The 15,055-nt window shown below is 37.4% G+C and overlaps 1 protein-coding gene across 1 annotated transcript in view; it reads right to left on the bottom strand.

Moving 5' to 3' along the window:
* Positions 1-579: 579 nt before the first annotated feature.
* MYO18B (myosin XVIIIB) overlaps positions 580-15,055 on the bottom strand; it is a 1,084,067-nt gene continuing 1,069,591 nt past the window's right edge. Inside the window, exons 43-44 of the mRNA XM_077295498.1 lie at positions 11,760-12,949; positions 580-768 (exon numbers count right to left, since the gene is read on the bottom strand). Coding sequence (XP_077151613.1) covers positions 755-768; positions 11,760-12,949 — 1,204 coding nt within the window. The 3' untranslated portion in view covers positions 580-754. The remainder of the gene's footprint in view (positions 769-11,759; positions 12,950-15,055) is intronic.

Genomic DNA, 15,055 nt, shown 5'->3' on the forward strand with positions numbered 1-15,055 from the left:
TTACCTATATATCATATTGATGATAGCCCATCTCCTGTGACCTACCTATATTTACAGTTTATACCTGCAAGCTTTGACAAATCGTAATGCCACAAGTTTTTTATTCTGCAGAGTTGGCATTTGGCTTGTCATAAATTGCATGGTACGTGTTGCTCTCCGGAAATCATTGTACTTGTGAGGCTTTGTGAATAGATTTCAGGTTGAGACTCAGCAACATGAGCCAGACTCAGGTTCTGCTTAAATATTTGGACATATACGGGAAATGCAACTGTAACTAGACTTCTCCGCTTTTCTTCTTTAGTAGGTAATTAAATCCACAAGCCTTGTTCTTGTTTTTAACACCTTTGAATTGGAATTTCCAATGCTGGCAAATCCCTGTTATGTCTCTGATTCCCAAAACAAGATTAACTTTGTTGTTTGGTCCTGACTGGGTATAATCAGAGATACGAGATACAGTAAACCTGAGGTAGTTGAATGCATCAAAACAGCCTTCACACCATAAAAGACAAAAACAATAGATCAGGACAATTCCCAATAAGACAATATTTATGTTTCTTTTTTTAATAAAGACAACCTAAAGATGAGAAACATATTGCTTTATTTTCAAAAAGCAAACAAATTACCAAACAACATTTTTATTTCCTTGCCATAAATCCATCTTTACAGTCTTACTCTTCTGGCAAACATATAATGTGCATCTCAGGCAGAAGAATCCAAGCGGCCATAGTACATTCTACACAGAACTTGAGATTCCTCAATTTGTAGAATCTAAAAGGTAAACAAAAGTATAAGAATGATGAACACTATGAATTGTCACTTTTCATTTCTTAATTGTCCAAAACTTTTGGAACTTATTTTATAACTCTTTATAAATTCACAGTATGTATTAAGAACTTGATTTATTAATATTGACTACCAGAAAACATAATGCCAATCTGATTTAATGACCACAAAAAGCCGAAAGAAATGAAACCTTTAAAAATACCACTGAAACCTAACACATTCTGTGTATGATTCCAGCCTAAACAGGTCTAAGACTATTTCTCCTTTTGTCTCATTTTGTGTCAAGAAAACATATTTACTACTGGCAATGAAACAAATTGTTATCTGCTTCACTCTTCTGGACTAATATTTTTAATACTTGACCACAAATAGTCAGAAAAAAACAAATCTGCCTTTATTCTCCTATTATGAAGTTTAGTTTTCTGGGTTTTTTTGTGCATTATCATGGGATGGGTGCTATTAAGTGCATTCAGAGCTATGGTTTACATCAGCTACATGGGAATAGGCAACAATAGCCTGTATATGATTGATTGACTTCTATAAGAAAGTTTTCTTGGCATACTTTGCATAGATGTTTTTGAGCAGGGAGGGAGAGGAGGTGAGCTGTGAACATCAGTATGGTGGATCCAGTGTTATCCTCTATATATCAAAGAATCATAGAATGTTAGTTGGAAGGGACCTCAAGGGTCATCATGTCCAACCCCCTGCTCTATGCAGGATTCACTAAACCATCTCAGACAGATGTCTGTCCAGCCTCTGTTTGAAGATTTCCATTGAAGGAGAACTCACCACTTCTCACCACCAAAGGCTAGGACAAGCCCACAAGAGAACAGGAGAATCCTCTGGTTGGCCCTTATGCAACAGTGGGCCACCACCCTCTTATATGAGCAGTAGTTGGCACAATATACATGGATCATTATGTACAGACACAGACAGCATCTTACCCATTTAACAATCTAGCCAGATTATTGTTATATAAATTTGTGATTGTTGATAATGTCACATTTGCATGTAGGTGAAAAGTGGGGCCCTGGAGTTGGTTGCTAGTGGGCCCTTGACTCTAGAGATATAGTATTATCTTTCTTTGTTATCCTATCTGTAATGATAAAGCGACAACTACTGAGAAGTTATCTTTACAGAACATGACTTATGAGCCTGATATTAGGGCTAGTGATAGAGTACAGATAGCAAATAGGAAGCGTTTTTTTATATTAAATCGTACTGTTTTAGACAGGTGTGGAAAAAATGCTGCAAAGTAAAAATACCCTCAAATAAAGAAGTATTTATAGTTTACTTTTTATCAACTATTAAAATGCAAGGTGAATGAACAAATTTGGAGCTAATAAGATGCCCCACTGATGATAGGGCATGTTGGTTAAGTATCTGCCTGTTTTGCTCAGTATTTAGTAAACAAAGAATTGGGCAATGTTTACCACCACAGACACAGTGGTCGAACAAGGAAATTTGTTTCATCAGCTCATAACTGACAGTAATCATCAGGACCCAGCTACACCTATCTGCTGTTTGATCACCAAAAAAACACCTTCACATTAGGCCATTAAAATTTACACAAAATCGTTATTACACATTATAAAAACAGGTATCAACAGAAAGGTATATTACCACAAGCACAGGCAAAAAAAGTGGGTAGCCATGGACGAAGCATTTCAGTGCAAAACGCGCGTCGGGTGTGGTGGGTCCCCGGGAATACTCCATTGGTAATTATATTTTTACTATTGTACTGTTATATACACTTGTATTATTACTATACTGTTTACCATTTGTTCATTTTTGTACATGGTCACACAGCAATTTGTACATGGATTGCAGTATTTGATTTGTTACCTGTATACCATTTTCCACCTTGGGTTTCTACCTGGGCTACCCACTTTTTTTTGCCTGTGCTTGTGGTAATAAACCTTTCTGTTGATACCTGTTTTTATAATGTTTAATAAAGATTTTGTGTAAATTTTAATGGCCTAATGTGAAGGTTTTTTTTGGTGATTTGTGGTTATTTACTTCATGGCTCTATGAGGAGGATATATTTAGGTGTTTCTGTCTGCTGCTTGGAAAAGTCTGGCCAATAGAAGAATTGTGGTCAAAAGGTCATGCAATCAACATGGAAACTGATCCAAGTGACTCAAGTATGCATAGGAACTTAAAAGCAGAAAAATGGCAGCAAGTGCTCTGGACTGATAAGTCAAAATGTGGATTATTTCAGTACAGCAGAAGATCGTTTGTATGCCAAAGGGCTGGAGAGCATTTCTATAAGTGTCTGCACTAACATTTCCATGCCAGATTGAGGCTGCATTTCAGCTAATGGAGTAGGGTATTTGCTAAAGATTAAGGGTGTCCTCAATGCTGAGAAATACGGACACTTATTAATAATGCTATGCTAACTTAGAATTGTCTGATGAGCTCCAAATATTTAAAAGAAGAACAACAGGTGCTAGAAGTGATGATATGGCCACCACTGAGCGCATCGTCCAGTCTGTCTGGGATTACATGGAGAGACAGAAGGTTTTGTACATGTCTACATCCATAGAAGAGTTGTTGTTAGATTTCCAAGATGTTTGGAACAACCTTCCTTCCAAGTTCCTTCAAAAACTGTGTGCAAGTGTACCTAGAAGAATTGATGCTGTGAGCCATAATCATCAACATTAACATAAATAAACACTTGAAATAGATCACTCTGTTTGTAATGACGCTATATAATATATGAGTTTCACTTTTTGTATTGAAGAACCAAAATAATTTTTTTTTATGATATTCTAATTTTGTGAGAAGCACCTGTATATGCAGTCAACAAATATATGAGTGCATGCATTAAACTATATATGTGTACTTGAAAAAAAACATTGACATAAGCCAGCAATTAATTTACAAATACAGATAAAAACATTAATAATAGCATTAATATAATAATGTTTTATCTATATTTGGAAATTAAGAGCTGGAATTCGTCAACATTTTTTTCAAGTATGACTTTCCCTCTCCAACTAAATTATAATTATGATTCAAGCACTTCTCATTGATTCACATTTCTTTGAGAGGTCAGCTGAAAGTATATATATTTTTTTCTTTTGTGAACTATATATGTGTGCAGTATAGCTGTGTTAAGATTGTGACCTGAGAAGAAGAGCCAAATGAGTCTCATGTAAAATAGACATGTGATAAATGGTATTTTGTAACGTTATTTGAAGTATGACTATCTTGTTTATCATTCAAGAATTCAACATGATCTTTAGTAAAGATGTATAGATTTGCTCACATATACAGTACAAGAATATTTTTGCTAATTACTTAAAATAATATTTTATTAATATTAAAGCACCATTTAACCCTACTTTGTAAATAATAAAATTTCATCAATGAACTGTGGTCTTTTGTATTGCATGGATCCATAATTTCCTTTGTTATGTATTTCAAATATTTCAAGTCACACAACTCATAGAGCAAAGCTAATCTTGGAAACTTGCAATTGCAATGGCTGTTTCATGAATTTGCTGCAGCATGAAGATAAGACCTGGTGTTGCTTTAATTACCACTGTAATTTGGTCACAGCAAATTTAGATGAAAGTCTGTTTATTCTTCCTGTTAAAGGAACTTAATGATCTTATACATGCATGGAAATATTTCATAATTCGCTTAACTCTTTAATGACAAGTATTTAGAAAAATGGCCAGAACTAAATGTAAATCAGAGGCATAGTCTGTTTCATTAAAGGATAGCAATATAAAAGCTGTGAAATTCCCTTTTGAGCAGTATTGCAAGTATTTACTTTATAAAGATGATATTTGGCGCTTTATAGATAGTTTTAAATGCTCCAAACTAAGCCTTTTTATGATGAATCCTGGCTCATACACTGGAGATTTTATTCTACACTTTCTCAGAAGCCAATCGGAAAACATTTTAATGAAAGTACCAAAAGCAGCTCCTCTTTGGCTATCTTCCTGCTTCTAGAAATGAAAAATAGATTAGCAGATCTACCTGCCTGCTCCATTAACTATAGAAGGCATCAATAAAGGCTAAAATTAAAATTTTAACTATAGCTTTATCCTTATGAAAAAAAAAAATGTAATCTTTAGTTTTGGTGTAATATAGTGCAATGACCATTAATAGCTAGTGATTCATTTTAAATATAATAGGGTGGTTCAACGGGGTTCTGGGTTCAAATCCAAATGTAGACAACATCTGTTTGTATGTAGGAAAATAGATTGTAGAGACAGTGAGGCACATTTTAATATTTATTTGACATCCTCACAAATCACCACTTTATCAATTTATCACCACTTAAAGAGGTTGTCCACCTTTGAGAACATTTTTTTTCTTACCTAAATGCGTGCAGTTGGGGCTAAAAATCATGTTTGCAACTAGGTTTAAATAAATCAAAGAAAGTACCAGTGACAGATAATACTCATGTATACACATATTCCTGAGGAAGCAAGACCATTTGCACGCAAAACGCACGTCGGGGTATATGGCCGAGGACTAGATGGGATCCAGCAATACCAATGGGTAATTATTCCCTTTGTTTACCGTAGCTACTCCAATATAGGAATGACAGGCATATAGAGCTACTTAGCAATTAATGGAGTGACGTGAACAGAATACTTTGCATTTTATGCTAGTTACATATATTCGGGCACTTGTACATGTCACAAGGCTATTATCAGCAGCTTTACTACCTGTGCTTGCCATCCCCTTCTCTTTTTCCCTGTCTTATCCGAAGCCATTTATTACACCTATGGATTTTTTCACTGAATGATGTATATGAAACCCATGTTATGTTTTATCTAATATTTATTACCTATGTGTGGATTTTCAATAAAAAGCACATTTTGATATTTTAGACTCTATGTTCTCCTGATTAAGTAGGTTTAAATAAAAATGGTAAACCGTTTGACTCCTATAACTTCTGTTTTGCACTGTCTATTGTATGACAAGTTCTTCTTCTGTACTTGTTAATGCAGCTTTCTCACAGTTACTGTATCTAGTCCATAAAATGGCTGGTAGTTGAGGAACATGTGACCAGACCTGTACATCATCCTTGTCCAATAGAAAAGCAGTTTTCTAATGTGAGGTTTTCAATTGGACAAAGTTGTTGAACAAGGTTTGTCACATGCTTCACTAAGAGCAGCCATTTTATGGACTGGTGAGCTATGCAGTCTGTGAGGATATCTGCACTAACAAGAGCACGTCAGGTAATAATAATCTTTATTTATATAACACTAACATATTCCGCAGCGCTTAACAATTCAATATTTTATATACAAGTCACTATGGAAGAAAGTCCAGAATAAGCAGGTAGCTTTCTCTTATATGACGTGGTCCATTCAAGACAGACTGTTTCTTATAAACAGCCGCCTGCATTTAATGGGAGCCTGATTGCTATACAATCATAAAAAGCCCTTATTGAAGGCAGCCCACATTACATAGAGAGACTGCTGGTATAACAATTGCATTTAGTTTTATATTTATTGGTTTTTTATTATAAATAATTTTAACCTATATATATTTTGATTTACGCAGTCAACAATGCCATGTAAAAATAGCATGACAAAGTTACGTACTACAGAACAGAGCATTAAAGGAATTTAGCAAGAAGACTGACATATGCTGAAAGTCATACAGCCGGAGAGGAGACAGGTCACTTTTCTGTTAATGTAATGGAACCCACAGTGGAGGAGCTAATGAGGGAAGAAATGAAAAATCTGTAATGAAGAGAAATATTTAGCAGGATACAAATAGTATGCAGAAAGACGCAATGCATCAAACGTCAACTCAACCTTGCCCTTCAAGTAAATGATAAAGGACGACAAATTAATGAGGAATATAGAGCAGTTGGTTAATGGAATGGGCAAATGAAACCAGTTTAAATTGCTTCTTTGGATGACCAATATACATCTTGCAATTCCCTAGGTGTTATAGAACAATAGACCCTTTCGGTAAACACAGGCAGAACATCGTAAGATATATAGATTTCCTAAAAGACAGATTTCCATTTATTTTTATTATGTGAAAAAGTCACATAGAGTTAAAAGAAAAAAGTTGAAAATGTGTTGTCAAACATAGAACCCTGACTATTTATCTTCTGCTGTAGCTTTACAGAACTAAGTGTGACATTTTCTTCCAGAAGCTATTAATATAATATACATCGGATACGTTTTATAGCTCCTTTAGTATTTGGGTGTATGCAAGTCCTGCGGAAGCCTCTGCCAAGTAAGTGAACTCAATGTTGGCTAATGAGGCATGCAGTATGGCTTTTGTCTGCCTGCTGCAGTTAATGAATAGATTTAATGAGATGGACAAGAAATGGAAAGTATCAGTCAGGTGAGACACAAAATCACTTTATAACGGAGCCATATATTCTTTCTCAAGTTTTCAGTGATGGTGAATTTGTCTGTTTCTTAATATGCCACACTCTTTACCTGCATGCCATTTTCTTCTTATGATGTGTCTGCCCTTAGCAAAAACCAGAAACTGATGATATTTGATTCTCAATATATGAATTTTAATATGAAGGCTTTCATAATAGAAAATTCTAATATTAGGTATTCTGAAAAATAGGGTGTTTGAGATATGGTGGTTTAAAAGTGAACTTATCATTTGAGTAAGAAAAGGTCCCATTTGTATATGAGACGCACCAATATTTCTGGCCATTATATAACTAGCTCAACAGTTTTCCTCCCTACAAGCTATTTCTATATTTTTCAGTTGTCTCTGAACTAGTGGGTGGAGACTATCTGCTATGATGATTTCCATATACAATACACAAAGACATGAGGGATTCCTGTTCTCCTGTCTCTTTGTTGTACTAGAAAGAAGCAGCAGCATGGAGGGCTTTATACAGCATTGCTGAGCAGTGTAGCTGTGAACGAGAAATGTGTGGAGATAAGCACAAGGCAGCAGCACAATTTCCCAGTGTCTGTGACTCACTCTGTTCCTTCCTCCTCCACGTAGTTCACTAGGAGCTGTTGTTACACCTCACTGAAATAGCAGTCCATGTTGTTTTGCAAAGATGAATATACATTGTTTTAGAATTATGAATTTAGGCATCAAGAAAAGAGGGTAGTGAAGAAGTGACACACGTGAAAAAATTGGGAAAAAGTAGATTTCTCTAGTAAAATATACTACAAAGTTTCTTATACTCACTTGTACTATTGCTTAACGAAAACCTTGATTGAAATGATAGTGACCATATAATCAAACAGAAATCGGCCTCAATTTACATTTTCTGACCACCTTAGCTGCAAGGTCTGTAGTCTTTTCATTCTGCTTTATTTTTAAGGCCTTAACTATTCCAATATGTGAACATCATTTAAAGAGGATCTTTCACTAATGTTTTCATGTTGAACTGAACACAAAATGTAATAGTAGCTGCTGAGTGGAATAAAACATTAGGCTTATTTTTAATTTCACCTCTCCATTGCAGACACATTAGCAATCAAACTATTTGGCACCTAATGAATTAACTTCTGTTATGTTCAAGTTGGTAGGGGCGTGTACTTCTTCTACCTGTATGATGTGCACCAACCGTAAGCAGGCAGCAACAAACTGGAGAAAGAACATGACTGACAATAGACACCGAGAAACCTGCTGTAAGCTTCTGCATGTTATTCTTTCTCCGGTATGTTGTTGCCTGCTTATGGTCAGCGTCATACACAGGCCCACAGTGAAAGAGGTATTTGGATACTGTCCATTATGCCACCCTATACCACAATCCTGAGAGTAGGTACAGTGCGACTTTCCCTCATAAAGGCCACATCATCTCCAGATATAGACTGGAGGCTGAAATGGAGGTCTATCGTCTTCAACAATGAGTCCCTCTTTTGCCTTGAATGCAATGATGAACAATGCAGTCTACCACTTTAAAACACAGGTTGCAGCCAGGAGATGTGTGAATGGCATGAATATGCAGTGGCAGTATAATACAAGAGACCTCAGCACCAAAGAGGTGCCTCTGTCTTCTTTGAGTTGTGGTCTCTTCTATTATACAATAGGATTATAATCCTTTCCTTAAGGGCATACAGTTGTGTAAGAAATTGTATGCCCCATTTTTCACACAACTGTACATTCTTGGAGCTGTGCTGCTTTTCACAAATTTGTATTTTGCAGTGGCAGTGGCAAAACCACTGCTATAGAGAATTAGGACAGGGTAGGCAGGCAGGCAATTCTGAGACTGCATTCACTCATCCATTTGACACGACTGTATGCTCTCCCTTTTTTTCATTGTGTTTCATAAATCTATGTGAAATCATCCATGAAAAACATGATTCCATGTGTGAGGTCAGTGAGTCTCAGTTTATGGACGAGGTCACACTTGCAAGTGCAATTCGATACCCGGCACTGCCGCTGGCACTCGGTACCGGAGCATGTGGCTGCATGTATTTCTATGTATCTGAATGCTCCTGTTCCAGGTATAGCGCTGGTATTGATGCGAGAGACTCGCGCAAGTTTCTTGCATTGCACTAGCAAGTGTGACCCCGGCCTAAGTCATTTTCTAATCCTTGTTTGTGGATCAGAATCAGCCATTTAAGTCTATAAGTCTAAAGGATCCCATGAAATACAGGTGCAAATCAAAAGGCTTCCAATTTGCTTTATATTTTACATTTGTGTTTCACAGATCTACTGTTTACTGATAAATTAAAAAAGAAAGTAAAAACTTTTCGACATGGAGGCAATATGGATGACATGAGAAAACAATGGTTCAGGATAAAACTCACAAGGGAGTATGAATGGGGCCTAATTTTCAATGCCGCTAACTGCGATAAATTTAAAGATTTTTTTTCAAATACCATTACTCTATTCACCATTTCTTCCTCTTGGTAGAGTTGTGCTAGGTTTTCTTTCTTTTTTGGAAATTTGATTTTCCTTGTTTCCGAATGTAGAGAACTCACCCTGGTCTTTTGTACATTTTCTGGAATGAATAAATTATTCTGGGGGCCATTTATTCAAATTAGCCTTGTATTTTTATTTATCTTAGGGCTCATTCAGACCTCACTTTTTCATGGACAAGTTCTACCCATTTTTCACATATCGTATCCAACATAGCCTATGGGTTTTTTTGCCGACTTGTAAAAATTAGTACACCATTGGCATACCACTAACAGCGGCAGACTACGCTATTGGGCCTGTGGGTTGAGGGAGCCCAGTTTGCATCACACTTTCAACTATATCTGCATCCTGGAAGCAAATACTGTTGAAAGCAATGCTGTAAGGTGAGCTCCCTCCTCCAACATTCTCTCTGTGACATCTAAGTGCAGCCGGCACGATGAATCCACTACACTGTGCTCCCTGTGCCATCCATGAAGATCTTCAGAACACATCCTGCAGAGTTCGGAGCAGTGGGGAAAAGGGGAGAGGTGAGAATTTTTTTAAATCAATGAGTAGTTTATGGGGGATATTACACTATTTGGAAGGCTGTTTGAAGGGCTGTATAGGGGCCATCATTCTGTGTGATTGCCATTATGCTATTTGAAGGGCTATGTGGGGGCCTTTATACTGTTTGAAGGGGTAGCGGGTGCCATTATAATGTGTGGGGGCTATTTTACAGTGCAGAGGGTTATGTGGGGTCCATCATACAGTGTAATGGGTTGTGTTGGGCTCATCATTGTAGCATGTGTCTGAGATCACAGATTCAAAAGCTGCCACAGACAGAATTGGCACAAGCCACTTCATCTGACAGACTCAAAACCCCCTCAAACAATACCCATTAACCCATACCCTTTAACACATGTATAGGAATCTGGTTTTACAATAGGACCCAATGGAATTCTACCATAAAAAGGATGCTGTACAAAAGGTCGTTAAGCAGGGTCAGAGCAAATAGGTCACTTCAAGGACAAAATCAGGATCAGTAAGAATAGTTAGAAATGAGCCAGGGACAAAACATGAATACACTAAGCCAAACAGGAGAAAAATACACACACCTAGTCTGGGAAACACTAAGCTATATCTGTCAGCTTCCAGCAGCAAGCTGGACTCTTTAGTAGGGTGTGGTGCTCCATTTGGCTGAAGCACACAGCTGATAATTTCAGTTGGACAGCACACACATCCATACTGTCAGACTAGATGGCATATAGGTCATAGCTACTCTAACCTTAGTGGCCGGACAGAGCCCGCCATACATATTTTCTAGTTCTGACATTTCCTCCTCTGCCCGCAGAGTGAAGAAGGTGGTGCCTGGTGACAAAAGTAGATGTTGCAGCAGCAGGTTCTGGTGAAGATGAGACAATCATACTGTGTGGGGGACATCATACTGTGTGGAGGGTTGTGGGTCCATTACACTGTATGGAAAGCCACTATACTGTATAGAGAGCCACCATACTGTGTGGAGGGCCCTTGTGCGGGGGCCATCATATTATGATGAGGGCTGTGTTAGGACCATCATACTGTGTGTGGGGTACTGTGGGTGCAATCATACTGTAAGCTCATTATACTGTGCAAGGGGAAGTTAGTGTGAAGAATTCACTGTGTGGGTACCTTACTGTGCTTGGAGGGCACTTTTTCTGGCATTACACTTTTTGAGGGCTTTGAAAAGGGTATCTTAGTGCGTGGGAACACTAAGGAGCTTCAATAGGGGCAAAATTAGTCTGTTAAGGCTGCAGCATTGTGAGATGTGCTATTATGTCACCCTACTGAATATATATATTTTTTGGGGGGAACAGTAGTTCTGCTATGGGGCCCCATAATTTCTATGTACGGTCCTGGGGCAAACTGACCCCAAATTTTTTTTGTTAGACCTTCTGGTGCCTGCATTATATCTCAGTGTTTATTCAGTGATTGTGGTCAAGGAACTTGAGTACAGATCTCTTTGCATGACAAGCTAAAGTAACTTAATTTCAATGGTTCATTGATTTTCTTTTAACAAACTGCTATATCTATTCCATGTCAAATGAACAAAAATAATTATAGCAGATAATAAACTTTAAATGGTAGAGTATTTATTTTTTTACATTTGACAGTAGATTTACCTTGTTCTTCGTCAATTTTCCGTAAATATTTCCTCATTATGCTATTTACATCATCTTCCTTGCCTTCTGCTTCAGGTCTTTTATTTTCTTCCGAGTTTTCTGATGTAATTTGCTTGCCTGAGTAACCTTCACCATCCACTCTTTGTACTCCGGGCCGACTTTTAATACTATCTGCACTTTTGCATGATAAAGCAGACCCAGAAGATGATGAGGAATCAGAAAGATTTCCCGGATCTTCCCTAAAATTTGAACCTTTCTTTAACACACTTTTCAATCCCCCTGTGGAAAGACTTGGTTCATGCAATGGAAGATCACCAAAATGAACACTGAGTGGCCGTTGACCATCTCTTCTATCCCTGGAGGCTCTGGATAAACTTTGAGTTGATTGTGACCTTCTGAGAGCAGGGAGGATGTCATCAGACTCATCAGTTAATTTCCTTTCAAATCTGAGACTGGGTACTTTCCAGTTTGATGAGCTTTCATCATTTCCAATATCAGATAAATTAGAAAAACTCCTGTTTTGGAAAACAAGAGGTTGTTTCACAAAATCGTTTTCAGCAACTTCCTCCAGTGGTGTTTCAAGACACTGTCTCCATGGCTTTAGTCTTAAAGAAGAACTGGCACCATTTTCTTCTAATTCTGAAGATGTCTGCTTAAAACTTCCACCCTGTAAAGGTTGGTTGAGAGATTCACAAGAACCAAATCTTGCCATGCGCTTCACAGCAGGTGACAATGTTGGGTCAGCTTTCTCAGATGGCAAGCAACGAAGACTTGATGAACGTGTTAATCCTTGACCTGTTAAAGGCTTTTCATCTGGAAGCTTGCTAAGGGCAACTGAAAAATCTTCGTCATCATCATTAAGCCGTGTGCATCTTCTAAGGGAAGATGCACCTGTTGTTCGGTAAATAGGCAATGAAGATGTATCCTCTATAACTAGGGTTGACTGATCTTTTTCAGAGGTCCTTTTCTTTCTCACTTCATCTAGAAACTCAGAGAGAGCAGATGAGGAACGTGAAAACTTTTCTTCTAATGGTGAGGATCGCTTTCTGCCAAGTGTTGGAGTCATGTTTCCAATATTAAGCACTGGACTTGTATTCTCTCTTTCTGAGGATATTATATTGCTACCATAAATCCTAGATCCAGAACTCAGGGAAGAACTTGGTCGACTTAAATCTTGATCATCTTTTTGCCTGAAATAAATACAAAATGAAAAGTTTATGAACCACACTTGACTACATACATGACAATAAGGCACTGATATAATACACAATTAGGGTATGTCCAAACATTATGTTCAAATCTCCTAAAAAAACCAAGAAATCTGCAGTTGCAAATTTGCACCAAAATGTGTGGATCTGGCTGTTGATATTCCTGCAGAAAAAAAAGCAAAGTGCGTAAAATATTATATTCCCTGTTGCTTCTTTTGGCTTTGTTGCCAGGTATAATGTAAGTCTGTGCACAACCTGCCCTCCTGTGATGACGTATTATCCCACATGACCTATGCAGCACATTATTGACTATGACAGCCTTGTGTGTCAAGCAGAAAACAATGACAATGGAATTAAAGAAGCACCATGGAACTTTAATACAGATGTAAAAAGTGCCAAGTTAAAAGTTTTATTGTGCTGTGTTGCTAATTTGGAGTGACTATGTTCTTTGTATAGAGCAGCTGCTAGTCCAAAATGCACTAAAACCTCTGCAATGCTCAAAAAGCCAAATACTACAGGCCATAATATGCTGGTAGCCAAGTAAGCCATCTGCTCTTCTAAAGCTTGCTAAATCTATGTAGTGGGTATTTGTATTAAAATATCAGGATTTTCATTTTTTATTCTAGATCCACAAGCATTTTTCAGCAAAATCATCACAAATTGGGGATTATTGAGGATTTTCATTTCTCCTTTAAAATAAAAAACTCACAAGAAACCTAAGACTATTCCAGGACAAAAGCGGACATGCTGCAGATTAAATAGTCCACAACACAGGTTAATTTTTGTGTAGAAAATGTAGGAAGCCTGAGGGTAAGCTTTGTTGAAATCTCTTTATTCTGCTACTGTATTCCAGTACAGATTTTTCATTCACAAATATGTACAGAAAGTTCACAGTAAATTCACTACATATAAACATGTCCCAAAGGGCGGTCCTTTTGAACTTACCGTATTTAAAATAAACAGTTTAATCACAAAAGTTTCTATGACAATAGTGAGTGTTTGAGTACAGGAAACTCCAAAACAGTCTTACAGTATTCCTAAAATGGCAGTGTACAGAATATGATAAAAACCAGCATAAAGCTTGTATTTCTTTTTCATGTTATACAACATAAGAAATAAAGTATGAAAAAATAAACAATGATGCAAAAAAGAAAATACTACACTGTGTGCAGAATTATTAGGCAAGTTGTATTTTAGAGGATTATTTTTATTATTGATCAACAACTATGTTCTCAATCAACCCAAAAGACTCATAAATATCAAAGCTTTATATTTTTGGGAGTTGGAGTTTTTTTTTAAGATTTGACTATCTTAGGAGGATATCTGTTTGTGCAGGTAACTATTACTGTGCAGAATTATTAGGCAACTTAATAAAAACCAAATATATTCCCATCTCACTTGTTTATTTTCCCCAGGTAAACCAATATAACTGCACAAAATTTAGAAATAAACATTTCTGACATGCAAAAACAAAACTCTCAAAACTTAGTGACCAATATAGCCACCTTTCTTTATGATGACACTCAACAGTAGTGTTGAGCGATACCTTCAGATATGCAAAGGTATCGGTATCGGATTGGATCGGTCGATATCCAAAAAATATCGGATATCGCCGATACCGATACCCGATACCAATGCGTATCAATGGGACACAAAATATCGGAATGGTTCCCAGGGTCTGAAGGAGAGGAAACTCTCCTTCAGGCCCTGGGATCCATATTCATGTATAAAATAAAGAATAAAAATAAAAAATATTGAGATACTCACCCCTCCGACGGCCCCGGCTCTCACCGGTCCAAGCGTCTGCCTCCGTTCCTAAGAATGCAGGGAGTGAAGGACCTTCGATGACGTCGCGGCTTGTGATTGGTCGCGTGACCGCTCATGTGACCGCTCACGTGACCAATCACAAGCCGCGACGTCATTGAAGGTCCTTCACTCCCAGCATTCTTAGGAACGGAGGGACCGCTAAGAGCCAGGGCCCGCCGGAGGGGTGAGTATATCAATATTTTTTATTTTTATTATTTATTTTTACATGAATATGGATCCCAGGGCCTGAAGGAGAGTCTCCTCTCCTCCAGACCCTGGGAA

Source organism: Ranitomeya variabilis, chromosome 1 (genome assembly GCF_051348905.1).
Source record: "Ranitomeya variabilis isolate aRanVar5 chromosome 1, aRanVar5.hap1, whole genome shotgun sequence".
NCBI classification, from domain to species: Eukaryota; Metazoa; Chordata; class Amphibia; order Anura; family Dendrobatidae; genus Ranitomeya; species Ranitomeya variabilis.